This window comes from Grus americana, chromosome 3 (assembly GCF_028858705.1).
Source record: "Grus americana isolate bGruAme1 chromosome 3, bGruAme1.mat, whole genome shotgun sequence".
NCBI lineage: Eukaryota > Metazoa > Chordata > Aves > Gruiformes > Gruidae > Grus > Grus americana.
Window position 1 is genome coordinate 112,700,985 of NC_072854.1, and position 19,380 is coordinate 112,720,364.

Here is a 19,380-nt window from a genome sequence, read left to right on the forward strand (position 1 = left end):
TTCCATTGCTTGTAACAAGCTACATGTTATGGACACTGTGCAATGTACTAAATGAGGGGAAGTGCTTAGTCTAAGTGCTTTCTTTTCATCACCAATGAAGTATGGCCTCTCTAGGCAGCCTCTGACACACCCAATACCAAGAGAGACACTATAGAAATCTCCTGACAGCATCAAGCAGTTTTAAGGACTCTCTTCTCCCAGTGATTCAGGCTTTTCCCCATAAACTCCAGCAGAACCAGGAAGTCTGTCTGCTTGACATTTAGTGGCATAACAATTAACATACCAAACTTTTTGTGCTATTTACAAAGAAGCACTGATAATGGTGACAGTCAAATCTCACTTCACATACTCCCACAAAAAAAAAAAAAAAAAAAAAAAATCACTAAACATTCCGCAAACATGAAAACCAAGGCAGACAACAGCAAACATTAACCTCACAAATCTGGCCCCTTAGACTGCAAATCTATACCTGTGCAAGGCTGCATTTGCTCTTTTGCAAAAGCATGTGGAAGACTCCCCAGACAAAGCACGCACGCCACCAGAGACCCATTGGGTCACTGCACTGTCACCGCAGAACTCAGCGACACTCTCACAAGGGTGGCGGATCCTCTAAGAGGACAGTAAGTTCTGCATTTGAGATCTGGACAGGCACACAAGTCATTTCTAGCAGTGTTCTGGGAAAATTAATCAACTTCTCTGTGCATTGATTTTCCCATTTGCCAAATCTGTTACAACTTCGTTGCCAGATTTTGTATTACAAAGGTACGAACAGGAACATACCACTGGTAGTGATGGGGGCCAAGTAAGAATCTACCTCAAAGCAAGAGAAAAATGCAGAAGTACAGGCATTTTTTATGTATGGCATCTATCACTAGGATGGTCCATCTATTCTATACACATAAACAGACTGTTCTCATCATCATATAGGCATATATCACATGGAGATTTAGCACAACAAGGGGTTTGGGGTTTTTTTAGTGACATGTTTCAGAGCTATTTCGTATCACAACACATCACATGACAAAAATCACAATTTATTAATCATATTGATACACTAAATCTCATCTACTCTGTATTTATGTTTCTAGAAATCTCAGTTTTCTGAAGACTTCCAGTGGAGACAGCTTGAAATCTTTACCCATCTGCCCATGTATCTCATAACCTGGAATAAAAGACTGTCCACAAGAACAAATCCCGACATTGGTTTGTTTGCAAACAGTGGGAGCACAGCCATCAATTCATCTTTAGCTATCTCGAGAAACAAATGGAAACACTTTCTCCTGAAGCTCCGTGCTACTGTTTTGGAAGCAAATCCCAAACTACACAAAAAGAGGAGAAAAAGATGGCCAAGGAGTAGTGATTTATACTCAGAAGGTTAAAAAAACTATATGACAGGACAAACCCTACACCACCACTCTGAAGGATAAATGTCATTCTCCAGTGGAGAAGAATTACTCAAACATGCCAATGTCCTTCTAATAAGTGTGCTAGAATGTGCTTTGTATTAAGACAAATAGTTTTTCATAGGAGTATTGTCACAAGTAAAATCTGACTGCCATTTATACAAAGCAGTGGGAACAACGCTGCAGTGATATTAGTGCAAGTGTTACGGGACAATTTCAGTTACTTGGGAATGAATAGAGGTAGGAACTTCAGGAAGACCTAACAAAGCTCTGCAAGGGCAAGTTAAAATCATCACTGAAAAAGCAAGGTGATGAAAATGGAAGTAACCTGCATTATTCACATTACCCAGCTGTCAGTTCTGACAATCAAGGCACAAGAGCTGGCCTGCACCATGCGCACACTTCACGGGGACCATGATCCAAGGTGTTAGAATATACAGAGGATGCAATCAAAATGACAAAGTTATATAAAAGCAACGTATCCGTAATTGGTCCTTCTAGCTTCTACAATCAAAGGAAGATATTTTTGAAAACTTCGTTACAAAACGCAAGTGAGGTTTAAAGACAAATTTAGATCACAAAGAAGCCTCTCTCATACAGTGACGTTCCACCCTGTGGATGCTCAGGCCTCCCTGGGCGACCTGGGAGCTGAGCCATCTCACCAGACCCACTGTACCGCCAATTTGACCAAATGCAAAGGCTAAACAGACATAAGGAGAACATTCAATCTGACTGCATGAACACGCCTCTTCTGACCCAACTAGAATATTCTCCTTCAGGTGAAGAGTCACTGCCTGGAAAACAATTCATTGGATTTAATTTCACTTGCTTGCTGTCTATTCATGCAACTTTGTTGAACTCTTCAGAAAAATGTACTCGACATATTGCACAGTTTTCCTTTAGACCCTTTGGGCTCAAAGGTGGCTTCAGTTTGGTCACTGTATTTATATAAAAGCATACTACAAAAACCACTAGGGCCACAGAGGACGTTCTCTAAACCATAGCCTGGAGAACTTACAATCTGTGAAAGTTCACATCCTTCACAAGCTGTACACATGCAGGGTGAAAGTGCAGGCAGGCAAATGAAAGATAAAGACACTCCTCCCCTTCACCCCTCACCCATCCCAGACTGAGTCACTTACCAAAGTTTAGGAAGACCAGCTTTGCCTGAATAGCAGGGCAAAGTTTTACTAGAAATGGAATGGCTATGTACACTCCCAGCAACCAGATGATTAACTTCCGCAATCGAAACCATAATCCGTATCGCCTGTACAAGAGTTAAAAAAAAAAAAAAAAAAAAAGAGAGAGAAAGACAAACCTGAATTCAGCAGAAATTTTATGAAGCAATTTTCACAACAATCTATGTGGTTGGTGTATCTGAAAAACTGGTCATTTACTCTTTAAACAAAACTAACTTTAAACAGTTTATGTAGCCTCAGTTATTGGAGAGAAGCAGAAGTAACCAAACTGTCAGCTGATGACACACAGCTTAGAAAAAGGGAATAGAAACTCCCCACTGATTACATTTTAAAACACTGTGACAAGAGCTTTTTTCTGCAGCTTTATCAGATTTCAGGATCTCTAGAAATGCATATCACGTTTGTCTCCAAAAAGCAGCCTGACTGCACTTCCCAATTAAATCACTATCAGCAAGATTTTGTTCAGTTAGATTTTCACATATTTTCAGGAACTATGTGTAATGAGACCGATAAAATTACACATGATCTCATGTACAGGCTGGAGCAAACATTCTGCCTTGTCCAGCTGTAAGGGTTCATCCTCTCAATGCCCTGAAAAGCAAATCTTTCTAAGTTATCAAACATTATGAAATTTCTTATCTGCAGCATCATTCTCTATGAGTCCAGACTGAGTTTGGAATAATTGCCCCAACACTTTATTTCTATATTCTCCTAAGTATTCTGATTGGGAAGAGTAAGCTACAAAAAAAAAAAACCAAACCAACACCACACACACAAAATAATTGAAGAGTCACACAGCAGCTAGTTAAGCAATTTTTCTCAAAATATACTTTATTGCCTCAGAATAATTAACAAATACACATTCATATGTGTGTATATGTATATATGCATGTTTGTACACATAAAGGTGTACTTCTAATAATCTAGTTGATTAACATTTTACAGGCAGAAACTCTGAGGCCTTCAACTGTCATTGCAATCAAGAAGCAAAATGCACGTAAGCCCTTCAGGCAACACAACTTCCTTTGCTTCCCAGCAGACAGCCTCAGCAGGAACAACGTTGCACGCCAGTGAGCAACCAGTTCTCGGTATCGGGAACTGCCGGCAGCTGAAAGCAGAGATCAATTTTTCCAAGAGGCATGAAATTATTAATTTCCCATTGGGTAATTTTAGGAGCTGACACACTGAACTTGCTCCACACTAGTGCTAAGAGGGTTTGAACAGCGTCACCTAGTTGAAACTATCAAATGGAGAGCCTGAGGACCTCTTTTTTAAGCATTTCTACAAGAAATACAAGTGGGATGTAAATAGTTTAATAATGCACCAAAATCTTCAAGATATCAACAGCTTTTGTAGCCCTAGGCTAAAGTCAAGATTCTCCAGCACAGTGAAAAAGGAGACACCCCAACCCTCCCACCCGGGTAGGATTTGGCAGGATTGCTAAGGTACTCACAGGGAATAGGCTATCCTCAGTCCAAAACCTGCCTCCATCACATTACTGCCTGCCTACGAGTACCTGTCTGTCTTCTCTCACCCAGGAACCATATTCTGGACTTCAGACACATCTACCATCAAAACCGATGCACTTTTCTCAACAAGCTAAAGAAACTGCCATTTTCCAAGAGGGAAAAAGAATATATTACTAAGAGACTGCCAACCAGCTCTGGCTGCAATAAGCCAACGTTGAATGGTTCAACAGATTTTAATACTTCCCATGGCAAACCTGACAATGAATAGGTGAAGAAAGCCAGCAAGTCTTCCAGTGACATTTCCATACCTCAAGCCCAGTTTCCAGAAGTATTAAGGAAAGCAGAAACAGCAAAGAATTAGCAGAGGAAACAGTTCAAACCAGGGACTTTTAAAGAACATTAGCGAGTACCAAAGCCTTAGACTGACCCACCTCTGTCCCATGGAGAGCAGCAAAGAGAGGAGGCGGCGGCAGAAGTCCCACATGCACAAGCAGTAACAAGCAACAGAAGTCTGCCTACAGTTGTGGTCTTTGAGAGGGGCCCAGCAGATGTACTCTAGAGCCAGGGTCTGCAGAGCAATCCACTGTGAAATGCTGTAAGGTCAGCTAAATACACACGCAAACCCCACAACTTTGGAAAAAACCACACATTTTGCTTGGGCTAATCACAACTGATCACAGCTCTCTACTTTCAGATTAAAACCAGCTTTCCACAACCACCCCCACGTTAGCACCTACTGCCTATTTCCATCGCTGGAACGGGTTTGTGGAAGAGAAGGGGAGATCACTGAAGGGTAGCTGACGTAGTTGCTGAGCAATCAGGATATAATTTAGCTCTCTTCAATGAGAAAAGTATGTCTTTTCGTTAAAACTTTTTGTCTCGTTTGGCTGGTTGCTCAGAGTTAACACAACCTCGCAGTTTCCTCTCACCTCACGCTTGAGAGGTGATTGTCATCACCACCTTCCAAGGGAGAACAGCAACATGAGCAAGGAACCAGGCAGGAATGGGCTTTCCAACAAGCTGTCCTGCCTGGGGCCCAGATCCTGCTGCAGCCAAACAGAGCTCTCCTGGGGGACTTTCGCATACACCAGGATTTCAGTCCTACAGAAGAAAACCCCACTTGTTTAGAAAGGCACCAGAGTCAGGTCCGAACTCCTCCAGGCATAACCAGAGCACATTAAAACACAGGCTCTTCAGATGTCTGGGTTGCAAAAGCACTTAGCATGACCCAGCTGCAATGGAACCAGGAACAGAAAATGCTGAAGACAGCATTGTCCGAGTAATGCTGTCAGAGCTCAGGAATGATTTTCGTTTCCCTTTTTCGGAGACTGAACGTAGACATCTCTTCCTTTACTCTGGTACCCCACGCCAAATGCTAATCAGTAACATGACATTTACACCTCATCTCCAGGGAGATGTCTACTTAAAATGCAACCAGGGCAAAGCTTCTATCCATCAACGAACAGCTTCTGATAAATCCAAGACAACGTGCTGAAATACGGACATTGTAAAATTATCAGGTAAGTCTTTAGTGAGCAATTTAGCTAAATTAAACTGCTCCTGCTCTGCAGAAAAGCTATTTCAGGAAATAAATACCCCACACAGGGAGCTTTTGGTGGTCTCAGGCAAAAGCAGCAGCAACATACTTTTCACCCCCTTTTTACCAGGAAACTCAGTCAGTCTTAGTTGGAAAATACAAGTGAGTTAGAGAATAAGCAGCTGCAAACTGAAGACATTGAAGAATATTACAAATGGATGTCAGGAACAATAAAAGTAATGCCTAAAAAACCAAACCAACAACAAAAAACCCACACCAACCCAAAACACCCAACCCCAAGTCACCCCCAAATCAAAAAACATCCCCACTGACACATTTTCTCCCTTTGTTCACCAAAGGCTTTTACCCAACTTCTGTGTTCTATCCAAACACAGGCAAAATCTGAAGTAGTTTTTGCTTCACAAATGTCTCCAAAGTGGATGTGAAAAATACACTCTCTCCCCAGACATACTTAAATCTGAAAGAAGAAAGTCCTTCCTGTGAGGGCGACATCAGAAACAGAAAATTTTCCTGGTAATTTACACCTGGACGAAAGTCCTGTATTCACTCAGAGCAAGCATATTTTGTACTGGAGCAGAAAATAAGAGTACCTGGCCAGTGAAGAGGAGCTGGGGGTCCTCTCACGGCAGCTTCTCCTGAGTGTGCTATCTTTACCAGCACTGCAGGCACGAACATCCTTGGTGCACCACGGAAAACAACTGCCAAACTAAGGTTTAACTACTGCACCGTCACACGACCCATGGTCCACAATCACACTGTGTCTGCAAAGAGCAATCGAGGCAAGCAAATTTACTAGAGGCATCGTTCAATTCACAGTACCAGTGTTACTCCCTCCTCTCCAGCAAAGTGAGAAGGTTTCATGAAGAGAGAGTGTGCATGACTACACTACTGTGGCACATTCTGCATATAGGCTCAGATTAAAATAATTTCCCCTGCAGAGCACCTGAATCACTTCTGCATCAGAAGTAAGCCAGGAGAGTTTCCATTAGGATCTCCTCATCAGCTGCGCTACAAGGCTGAAAGGGTAGGCTGAGGATGAAACAAGACATCAGAGCTGCAGTCAAGCAGCAACAAAATTTATCAGAAACACACACACACTGGGCTTGCCCCAAAAGGACCTACAGGCAAATGCACGTACAGCCCACACAGTCTTTGTCATCTAGCAGAGGCAATGATAAAACGAAACGCTCACAGACACATGAGTACGAGACTATGTTTGCTCAGCCAATGTCGTTTCCCTGGCTTGCTCTGGTATCCCTCGAATCATCAGCTGTTCAAACTGCAAACTGGCAATCCTCTCCTGGCAGGAATTCAGAGCACGGGATGTGGAAAGCCAAGACCATTTTCATTCTTGGTCACGCAAGGTACCTCCTGATTACCAGGTGACAGAAGTGGTAGAGGAAGAAATAAACAACATGAATAATGGCGTAACAAGAACACATTCCCCCACTTTTCCAACAGAAAACATTTTTTTAAAAAAAGCAATACGTTCTTCCCCACAGACAAGGATCAAGAGTGTAACAATCAGAAAGTAGATGAAGACATGAGCAAAGGATTCAGAAAACTGAGAGTCAAGGGGAATTTAAAGGACTGAGATGAATTTCTTTGGGTAAAAGGAGTTGTACCCAAAACGATCTATTCTACAACCTGGAAACTGCAACTGAGCTCCGAGGCACACAGGGGCATGCAGAAACAACACAGCAACCCCATACATCAAGTTACTGGCAAGCCCTCCAGTCTTCCTTGCTAGTCTTGCTTTAAACAAGAGATGGTTTCTAGCCCAGGTAGGATCTTCAAGAGCATTCATTTTCCCTTCCTAGACGAAGTCTGGACAGCGGTTGTTGCACAGGGCTTCTCCTTCTTACAGGTCCAAAGGGTGAAAGGATCACCAAATCTTTCTTCTCCCTCCACACAGGCCACCTGAGCCACCCAAGCTGATTAATCTTTTATTTTATTTCACTTGTTCCCTGCCAAGAAAATAAAAAAGAAAAAGAAGAAAAACCCCACAACCCCACACTATCAGCCTTCCAACTGTGTGAAAGCACATTCAGAGAGAGCCTCTCAGCTCCTGAGCTGGAGTTCACAGGCAGGCGGTGGGTCTCACTTCCACTCCAAAATGTTATCAGCAGCTTTTGGACATCTTGTGCAGAGACACACAACAAAGTAATTTTCCACTACAGGATTAATATGGGTCTTTTTCTCCTCTGGTTTGCTGCAAAACCTGCTTTATGTGCAGCGAAATGCAAACTGAAAAGATGCTAATGTCAAAGGGTTTGTCCCCTCCTGGTTTCTCTGCACGCTGAACAAGGCTGCATAGGCAAATAGGCCACCACGTGATTCTTTTATTTCGGGCCCAGCTATGCAGAATTCTCCTCAATGAACAGTCTACAGCCAAGCCTTAATTCTGCTTCACTGGAGGCACTGTATAGAGAGCAGGGAGGTTGAATTATAGAAAATTAATCCAATCCTGAAAACAGATCTTTTCCCAAATTCACGAAAGCCAGTGGGAACACCGCAGTACCTGCCAGAACTCTTAGCATCTGAGCGACTGATCCCCCCCCCCACTTAGGCATTAGGATCCTTTTTAACAGGATCACTTCACTGCAAAACAACTCAAAAAAAAAAAAAATCAAAAGCCCCAAACTCATCTTGCTATTCTAGGGATTAAGCAATCATCTGAAAAAATCATAAACCACAATCCTGGAAACAAGACCCAAATGTAAAGGCAGTACTCTCCCCCCACTCCCCCCTTTTTCTTCAAAGCTTGTTTCATAAAACAACCCCAAAAAATCATGGACATAAACTGCATGTGTATCTGCATCCTCAGAGACTTCTAGTTTCAACCAATTTCTAAAAACCATTACTCTTCAACAGATCTGAAAAACAAGAAGAAAGTTAGCTCTACAAGATTCCATTGCCATCTCCTCCAGTAAGTTCCTTAAAATCTTGAACCTTTGTTCTTTCTGTCTCTAGTATCTCTCTCAAATACTGAGCTGCAGTATAGTATCATCACTTCAGCACTTCTTCCAAAGAACGAAGATACTATATTGCAAAGAGCCGTGCCGAGCATATTTTTACAAGGGTAAAGGACTTAACGATTTTTCAAGCATCCAGCAGCAGAATAAATTGTTACTGACACATGCCATGTCTGTGAAGGACGTGATTTACTTTTCGATGTTGCCAAAGACAATCTGATCTTTCAGCTATTGGGACAAGACAGAAAAGGTTGGGTATCTATTTGTTCTTTATCAGTCTCTGTAATTCAAATCTATAACACAAGTCCATCTGCACATAAAATCAAACATTAACAGTAAGAGCTGTTATATCTGTTACCAGGAAGTATCAGTCAATTAATAGAAGGTAAATTTCCATTCTGTGCCATCAAAGGTACAGAAGAAGCAACAGGCAAATTCATACCTGATCCTATGGCTTTCATCACTGTAGCATCCAAAATGTTCATCATTCCACTTAAGAAGAGCATCTGAAATCAGGGACTATTTTAGTCACATCACAGGTACATGAAGGGGTTATAAGAGATCCCGAGAAGTCACTCGGTCCATTTCTTCATCCTACAAAGGACGCACTACCTAAAACAGTTGTCTGTAATTCCTCCCACCAACTCCTGGCAAAACACAACAGCCCACACTTCATGAACGTCCCTCTGGTGATGCAGAGATGGACTAAAGTTTGCCAGGTTGACACAACAAATCAGACTAGCTGACTTCTCACTGAACAGTCATTTTTCCTAGAAAAAGAGAAGGGTACCAGACTATTTCAAAGTCTGAATAAAGATTTACCCAGTAAGCAGAGATAGGAAAAGCTATCCAAATCTCAAAATCTGACTAAGCTACTAAATGGTCCTATTTACACCAATGAGAAAGAGAGAGAGGGAGGTGAATAAAACACTAAGCACACCTTCTTAAATATTTGCCTTAAAAAGCTAAGATAGAACAAGGCATTCAAGCCTTCACCGGCAAAGATCCAGTCCAGGAAAAGCTACCCCACTCCATAGTTCCCACCAGCCTACTTAGTTTGACTGTACCCAGGAGCAAACAGTTGGGATGTTCTACTATTGCTCTTTTTTAATTAACAGACAAATTAACAGGAATAATAGGGTTAATAAGGTAGTGGAAAGACAACTAATTTAAAGCCTATGGGTTTCATTAAAAAAAAAAAAAAGAAAACAAATGCAAGTAGAGTTTTTTGAGGATGTTTTCAAACATGAAAGCTCCACCTTCAGGTTCCTCAGAATATATGACAGCTTATTTCTTAAACAGACACACCATCAATAGTGATAGACAGTGAAGGTGTCCCAGCAGAGGCAAAAGCTCAAACATCAGCATTGACAAGGAGATGTCAGTACACACATAAAACCTTTTGAGTTAGCATTTGGCAGAAAATTCAAACTGTTCTGACCACAGAAAAACACTGCCAGCTACTGAAATTTATTCTTTTCTTTGCTGTTATTATAGCAGAAAAATGCTTTCCTTTTTTTTTTTTTTTCTGAATAGCATGTTGTATTTCTAAAGCTCAGCAGAAAGCTATCATAAGCACTAGCTTATTTCTCTGTTCATAGCAGGATCACAGAAAAACAGTGAAAGCTGCATACGCGGCTCCAGAGAAGTGCTGCATGTCAGCAAACAGAACCAGAATATTTTGTCTATATGCTAACCAGCACTGTCAGCATCCCACCCCTTATTTTCCATTAACAATGTCCCATCTAATATCAATCAAATGCCTCTTGATGCTGCCTTCTATCTTTTAAAAAATCCCGCCACATCACCTTTCAGTCAGAGAAGTTACCTAAGTTAATTTGACAAGCTCTTCATGGGTAAACTACACAGTTCGTCCCACTTTCCATTCACTTCCATGCCTATGAAGCCTCAAGTTGGCAAACCCTAATGCGGCCACAAAAGAAAATTCATCGTAGGAAAGACCTGAACCTGTATCTGCATCACAGTGGATACATGCAAACACATATTAAATTAGCTTTTCGAATTGATCAGTTTGTAGAGATGGTTTAGCAGTTGTGGTAGAAAAGCCTTTCCAAAGGAGGAGCCTCCAGGACCTTTCCTTCTGGCAGTGGCATCAGCTTACAGACTGTACAACTGCTGCCTTAAACACATTCCTCTTCAGCAATGTCCTTTACCTCTCTTCATTGCAAACTGTCTATTCCCAAGCTGCTCCACAAGGCTTCCTTATCCATTTCAGCCCCAAAACAAGCTGTTGCCTACAGGGCATCTTCTTTTGGCTGGGGTAAGAGCTTCAGGCAGTGTTGTTCCAACTATGAACGCAGATGATGTTTGAAACTTTAAGCTCCCAAATTCCCCCAGTCCACCACTTCATTACCTATCTCCTCTCTTACAGCCCAGACTCTCACTTAGAATGCTTCTGTGCCTCCTTCTGGTTAATATCAAGTGATTAAACATTAACTTAAACCAATAAACAGCAAGAAGCAAGCCATCTAGCCAGCCATTTACAAGAACTCAGGTCTGTCTCTCCAAGAGATATAACTGCAAAGTAAAGGTGAGCATCTCAAAGAATTGGGTTTTTCAGAAGAGGCCAGCAAGCTCCAGTTATTGAGACCTTAATAATCATGTTTCAGCTTGTGGAATAGGGAAAGATCTTGGGTAAGACCTGCAAGAATCAAGACTGGTGCAACAAGAGAGGAAAATGCGGCATCAGCATTCATGGTAAGGGGAAGAGGAAGGCACTGCTGATCAGTCAGTCGATAGCAATGAAATGCCAGGCAGGGTCATGCAGGGACCTCAGAGTGCAGCAGGAAGAAAAAAAATGAAGTCCATAAAGTGAGGGAAAGGCAAGTTAATGTACAACGTTAATGAGTGGAAATAACGGAGCAGCCTGCAGGTAATGTATGGGCCTTTGGCAGTGAATCACATTTGCATAAAGCAGAGCAAATGAAGCAAGGTAGGGAAAGGCTCACACAAGCATTTACACACCCCACAGGACAGGGATATGGGAGTTACATCTACCTTTTCCCCCCTCAAGCATCCTATCCCTTCCCAATGCCATGCCTTGGGCTCTCCTCTTCACAACCATCACCTAAGCTGACTTCCCCTGACAGGTAGTAACAACACTGCTTGTCTAATTAAACCACTTTAAGTATCAGCACTTCCTTTGAAGAACAGGAGCTTGGAACATCAGTCTTGATAACATTCTAATTGCATGAAACCTACATATGTGTCACAGACCAGGAGACATGGTGCGCTGAACATTCTGCAATACAGCACTAATTTATTTAAAATGTATACTGACAGCATGGCCTAAGCAACAGCTATGTTACTTCTCAATCCTTAGGTAAAATGGTATTAGCATTAGTGTGAATTGTGTGTGACTAGATTAACCCAAAAGCTATGTTTGAAGAAGAAAGGAGCAGATGCTTCTGTTATTTTAAGTATGTAGCAAACAATCAATAATTATACCCTAGGCAATTGAACAATTGACTTTTGGGACAGAAAAGCAGTCTTGGGGATTAGAGTTTTAAGGTTGTTGACTTGCCTTGAATTCATCTTCTGCAACAGCAGTTTAAGTTTGCGCCAGAACTTTTTCAGCATGAGCCATTTGTTTAAATTCTAAGAATATGCTTTCTCCAGAGCAATGCTGCTGACACTAATCAAATCTGAAGTCACCCACACTAGATTTTAGTCGAGCTTGGCACTGAGATACTACTGTGGTGCAAGTACACTCCGTCCACAGTGTTTACTGAATTCTTAAGTTTTCCACTCATTTCACAGCTGACAGCTGGTTTATATTAAAGGCACAGCCCTCTAGTCCACGAGCTGGGGAACACAAAGCTGTCTGCAAATGAAAGAGGAAAAAAAGAACATAGACATTAAAAGACTGAAACAGCACTGGAAGTGCAAAACAGCTGGTCGCAAGCTCCTGAATCGGATTTTTATTGAAGCAGTACAGCTCATTTCTCTCTATCACACTCTCCTTCATGAGGAGGAATACCGGGGTGCACACGCAAAGGTTCAATGGCAGAACCAATTTAGATATGTAATACTCCACCACAGTTGCTACCTGCCGTTTAACATAAAGCCACTTGCCAGTTGAATGCATACCATAATTGAAAAAGCATACAGTACAGCCAAGCCAGCTCCCCTACCACCACTTAAAACTTGTTAACGTGCTGTAAATCCGCCACACTTGCATGCATGTGTTAACCCTGCAGCAATAACAGGAATCCATAGATTAAGACTTTGTTCCTATGGATACATGTGTATGAACAGGTCCATATTTCCAAGCTGCACAACTTTGTGTACGTAAAAATCTTCTTTTCACACAACAGTTTTTGGGAGACAGCCACCAGCCACACAGCTTGAGAACTACCACTACTGGCAGGCTCTGTGGCTCTGGCTCTCTTTTAAACCACCTGAGCAAAAGTCTCATTTGTGTATTGTAGATCTTTTTCCTTTTAAACGCACGAAGATGATCATATTCTATTGGTCCAACTGGGACAGCTCTGCTCCTGCTGGCAGAGAGCAGAAGCCATTCCTCCTTGCAAGCCTGAAGAAAAAAAAAATGCTTTTGTGTTAGCAGTGATACTGCCACCTTTTAAATGCAGAACACATCATTAGTAATACATTTTGATTACAATGAAGCAACAGTTCCCTGTTAGAGGCTTACAAGAAAACAAGAACATTAAACAATGCCAAAACATTACATATGCTGATTGTCAGCTGAGCACAGTTACATTTAGCTGGCAGTCACAGTGCCCTCTGTAATTGTGACCTGTTCAAAAAGGGAGGCTTAGCGAACAGTGCATGGCCATAAAGCAACAGCCGTGTGTAAAGAACAGATGTATCAGATACAGAACTGCTGTCAGCCTCTGACATACCTTGAACAGGGGGTTATTTTGCATACAGCCAGGAAGATTAATCCATTCCTGCTTTCATCTGTGCTTTATTCGGGGATTTCAGCTTTAGCTATCACGTTGAGGAAACAACTCCAAAAGGACAAAGGCTTGAAAAATTAACGATAAGTAAAACCAGAGACTTTGCTAATACTACAAAACTCCAAAGAGCCAAGGCAGAAAACGCATACTCGAAGAAGGTGAAAAGCAGGTGTTGGAGTTTCTACTTAACTGCATTGAAAGGGAACATTTTGCAGCACTGTACATCAGTCTGCCACAAAGTTTAAAGCAAAACACAGTCCCTACTCTGGTAGTCAAAAGGGAAAAAGAATGCTTTACTAGAGACAGGACAAAGCTATCTTAAACTGAAAGAAAAGGTTATTCACTGCATTTCTGCTGGATTTGCAAGGACAAGAGAATGGGGTATTTCCAATGATTGTGTCCAATTCACAGTTTTCATATTCAACAGTACAAAAGTGACAATGTCAGCTTTACTCCTGCTTCCTAAAGCTGCTCTGAAACCAATCACAACTCTACAAAGAGCGAGACTGCTTTAGGGGAGAAGACAGAGCCAGTTTTCCCTTCCAGGGAAGGGAATCTACTCGATTCTTAAACACCTTGCACACAATTTCCTCTGCAAGCAAGGATGCTGCAACCTGGAAGTCCTGACTCCAAAACCCCAGTTACATCACCCTCATTTGTGTAGGCTTCTCTGTCTCAGAGAAGTCACCCCAGGGGAAGCTTTACTGACAGGGGAAGGCAAATCAGCCTCTAGACAGGGTAAATGTATTTACTGTTCTCTGCTCTGTGCTTGCATAGATCTCACTGAAAAGTACTCTTCCAAGAGGGTTTGTCTTTCAGTTATGCCACACAAAGTCCTTTATTCTGCACACCTTTAGTAACAAGAAAGACAAGGCTCCACATGACCTCATTTCACTTACAATTCAACACCAATCTCTTTTGCAAGGGGAATTAATCAGCATTTTAAGTGAGTACAAATTTGATTTTAATATAACCATTCACATTCAGAACAGTAGCACAGATACTACAGGAAGGAATATTTGAAATCTCAGCTACCCTTTTTCATCCTGTGCCTGATGTACAAGAAGCATACTACAAGGGAAACTTAGGACCCGCATTTTGGCCTACCCATCGGTTCTTCTTTTCAGAGGCTGAGAAGGAACACCAGTTCTTGCTATTCACACATTGCCCCTACTAAAACACAGGAGAGAGGTAACCAAAGAACAGTTATCTCTTCCCAAGCAGGATATAAGAGAAAAAGCCCTGAGCTTAAGATGTGTTAAAAGAAAAATTCTATATTCTGTTATCTGTGCTTAAAGTCATTCAGCATCTATTCAGATATGGCAGTTACAAAAAAAAAAAAAAGTGAAACTGGCCAGTCTATCAGGGGAGGATTTTTCTTTTTATTTTTAAAATAAACTCCACAAAGATTAAACTACTTGCACTACTCAATCCTATATGCCCTCCACTGGAAAGTTTTGCTTCAGCTATTTGCTACATTCAGAAGATAACTTCGATGCCTGGGGTTTTCATGCTCTTTTGATTTCTAAAATTCTCTTTCTGTGGTTTGATAGATTGTTTTGAAGAAGGAGAGGACAGCCGTGGGACTTATCTCAAATATTTTCAAGTGTGTGTGTTTTAAAAGTTTATTTTCTAGTCTAATAATATTTTTTATTGCTCTACTACTCAGTAAGAGTTTCAACACTGAAATAAATCTGGGTTAAACACACACTTTGATTTGGAAAGTAAACACAGACATCCTTCCTGCTAGCTCAGTTCAATAGCCATACTTTAAACGATCAAGACACTTAATAAGAGTCTAAAATAAGGAGTTTCTACTTGCAAGTTTAAATTGCCTTCAATAAGGAAGAGGCAGATTCCTGAAGCTCAGTGTTGTACTGTTCAACACGCCAGCAAGGCAAAAGTGCAGCCTTAGTCCTGGATAGGCGATACTCGTGCCATAGGACACATGACAGCTTGCAGAGGTGATTACCTAAACCAACTTCACTCTTTCTCACAGTTCCCGTCACACAGTTACAACCTCTACACCCTCCCCTGCTGTCCTGCCTTATGGCCAGCTACATTTAACCTGTGTTCTGGTGACTTTTTCGCTATTTCACCAGCTGCCCCAGACAGCCAACTGCCCTATTTATCAGCCCTCATCAACCCTCCCCTCCTCCCAGTTTTACCAACAGTAATTGTCTCACCGTCAGGATGGTTGATATACAAAATCACGCACCCTTGAGCCCAAGCATCAATGCCAAGATAACTCCCCAGTTGTTTGTCTCTCCACTGAACCAGTTTTCAATACAGATGACATGCTCTCCATTAGCAATGCAAGCCCTTTCAATAAAATAAACTACAGTACAAAGTCAAGTGCCTTGGAAAAACAATTTTACCACTGATGCTTTCATCAACCAGTCTGTAATCTTGACAAACCTGTCACATTTTATACTGAGACCTCCCTTCCACAGGGCAGATCTGTATTCATTATATATATATATTTAGCTGCTAATTCTCCTTCCATTGAATTGCAAATTAACTCTTACCATTAAAATTGCACAGACTCCACCTCAGGCTAATGACTTTAAAGTCTCCTAGGTCTCCTGTTACCCTTTTAATACACCAGAAGTACTTTCTTTTAATCTTCTTGTGGTACTGATTCAGTCACAGCTACATTAACATAGTGCTCTCACATTACAGCCTTAGCGAATCTCCCTTGCTTACAATCACTCACTCAATGTCAGAAGCTCTCCACTGCTGTAACACCAACAACATGACACTTGCAGTGCAGCTACCCACTGAGTTTCCAAAACCCAGGGTTTTGTAGAGGAATTGCTGTAGAAGACTATTTACTAATTTCACATCCTGGCATGATTACCAAAATAATCTGAACTGCCATTCAGGCCTGGAAGGATAACTTAGGTGTAGCATCCTACGAGGGCATCATGGTGCCTTTCAAAGGAAACTGGACTCTTCATCTACAGCAGAAGTCCTGCTTGGGTATACCGGGCCTCTGGTGGATTCTGGAGAGGGAATCAGAGAATGGTTTGGGTTGGAAGGGACCTCAAAGATCATCTAGTTCCAACCCCCCCTGCTACGGGCAGGGACACTCTCCACTAGACCACATTGCCCAAAACGATGCCACCATCATTAGTTTTAACGAAAACACCACAATGTTGTTTTCACTAAAATGAAGCACATACATACTGCATCCTGGAGAAAACCTACAGACTTGCTGTGATGACCTGTGACTGTATTTGCAGAGAACTAGATTCCCGGCTGAGCAACTACATGCCATTTATAGCATGAAAGCAAGTAATCCACAAAAATTAGCTTGTCGTAAGTAGATCGTGGGGATACCGCAGGAAAAAAAGGCTATCTAGAGGGAAAAGCACATATGAGAACCTAGGGCTTGTGCTGACGTTATCTCAGTTTAGCTGGTCATCCTACAGTGCAGCATCACACTGGCCATCAACCCAGCCCATGATTATACTCACTGGTATGCCCAAAGGAACTGGTAGTGGGCAGTTGAGAAGAAAAGACAGAAAAGATTGTGACAACACTGAGAAGACCCTGGTCTCCACAGACATCTTCACTCCAGAGGTGACTAGAAAGTCCCCTTGGTCCCAGGAGTGACCCAGGATCACCTATACATTGGGAAGTTTAAGTATACTGGAACAAACAGAGGTCTGCAATTCATACAGCTCCTAAGTAGAAAAGGACTTTATAGGAATTACAAAGTAGTAGCAATTAATAACACTGCAGTAATTATTAATTCAGGCATAGGCCATCAAAGCAGAGCAATTGAACCCAGGGGCACGCATGATATCAGAAGTATGGCACTGCAATGAAATAAGGAGTTCAAGGAGACCAACACATAACTCAGTCATAACTAGAGGGCAAACCATCTTCAGTCTGAAGCAAGCCTGCTCAGAGTTCTCCATCAGAAATACGGGGACTTGAGAAAACTGCTCAAAGACTACAAGACTGTAGGATGACATAACACAGAGCAGATACAGCAGAAAAATGCTGTGCTCTATTACAGAAAATCCAGAGAGACTCATGGGAAAGTTGGATCCAAGGAAAGAAATTTTAGATCATATAGACAGCCCTGCAGGAGGATGCTAGGAGTCTCAAGAGATGCTTGAGAGAGCACATCATGCCTGTTTAACACAAAAAACAAAGTCAGCGATGAACATGGTGAAAGAAGAGAGACTTTAACAGTAACACAGTGAGACCCAGAACTGTCAGCTACACAGCAACACGATGGCCTCACAAATCAGTAAGTCCTTAAAAAAAAATTCCCAGATAAAAAAAAAAACCCACAACAAACCACACTAATAAAACTAGTAACCCCCCACCTAGCAAGGAGTCTTGCTATTTTTGTCTAATGAATTATACATCTTTGAGAAAGAAGGGGGAGAAGATGAGCACAAGGAAAGAGAATTGTAATGGCTGCAACTGCTGAACAAATTGGGAAGATGATGCAGAAATGCCCCAAACTGGGTAACTTGGGAGCAATTCAAAGGCACTCACCCAGCCATAAACTGCCAAAACGGCTGACCATGCATGAGACAAACCAGGATTTAGACACAGCCACTGAGTTCCCATTCATTAAAAAAAAAAAAAAGCGTCAGACACGTGCAGAAGTAATTACACAATCCTATTTTGCTCAGATCTGAGCAAAATATTACTGTGCATCCTCTTCAAGAGAATTGTAACAAAACAAACGAACAAAAAAACCAACAACCACCAAAAACCCACATTACAAAAAAATCCCCATGCAGAGCAAGCTGCTTTTACATATTTTACACAAATGAGGACCTGTGATTTACTACAGAAAAAAGCACAAGCAAGTGACTGGAAACCATCTCACAGCTCCTTTGTGAACTTTGCTAAAGAACAACTATCAAGGAACAACTGAAATAGCAACAGCTACCGAGTAGGAAGGTGGAATTGGTGAAAAAGGTGCATGACTGATGAAATGTCTCTATACAAGCAGAATCCTTTCTCCTTGAAGAGCACTAACAAGTAACTGGTTTAACCCGAAGACAGCAATTAAGAGAGAAAATAGCACAAAACTCACTTGGGGAAATAAAAAAAATCTTAAGGAAGATATTGATGAAAACTTGCAGGAGAACAATTCAGAAATTTGTTCTCTCTGCTACAATGACCAGACTGGAATAATCATAAAAGACTGTGCAAATGCTTCTAGATAAAGTAACATCAGGAAAAAAGAGGTGAGGCCTAGAGATATGGGGGGCAGGAAGACAGATAAAAGTTTTCTGTCAGAGGAAAGATACTGCTGCTTAAACCCCAAGAGACACGTGGTGCACTTCAGCTGCTGGGGCAGGATGGCGCCAAGGGTGACCACACATCACATTCGACACGCCTGGTCACACTCACTGTTTCACTAAGATTCAGCTGCATCAGAGGGAGACACTAGCAGACTGCTGCAGCCTCTTGTCTTCAGCACCTCACTGTATTTTCATAAAATACCCAGGAAATGGTACTGTAAAAGCAACCTTCTGCCTTTCAAGAGAAAGCTGCACACAATGAACAAGGCAGCAAACATGGTTGACTACAGTATAACCAAAATTACACCAAACTGTAATATATTCAGACAAAAGAGATCTAGCTTGTGGGATACACACGCTGGACAACCAGTAGAAGGGTGCCAAAACCACACCTTGCAGGGACCTGTGCCAGGAACAGGGGGTCGCTAGGAGTGAAGAGAGATGAGATAACTGAAGAGATGGCCAGAGGGACAGCAGGCTGCTCCAGCAATGCAGGAAGACACAAGTATCAAGGTGTACAGCTTACTCACGTGGGATTTGCAGCTCTTCACTGC

General features: G+C 41.8%; 1 protein-coding gene across 2 annotated transcripts in view; it reads right to left on the reverse strand.

Moving 5' to 3' along the window:
* The window catches only part of ABHD12 (abhydrolase domain containing 12, lysophospholipase), a 49,906-nt gene that overhangs the window by 25,996 nt on the left and 4,530 nt on the right, over positions 1-19,380 (reverse strand). Inside the window, exons 2-3 of one of the 2 annotated variants that reach the window (XM_054819095.1) lie at positions 12,149-13,159; positions 2,546-2,670 (exon numbers count right to left, since the gene is read on the reverse strand). In XM_054819095.1, coding sequence (XP_054675070.1) covers positions 2,546-2,670; positions 12,149-12,204 — 181 coding nt within the window. In that variant the 5' untranslated portion in view covers positions 12,205-13,159. The remainder of the gene's footprint in view (positions 1-2,545; positions 2,671-12,148; positions 13,160-19,380) is intronic. The other variant, XM_054819094.1, reaches the window with a different exon arrangement.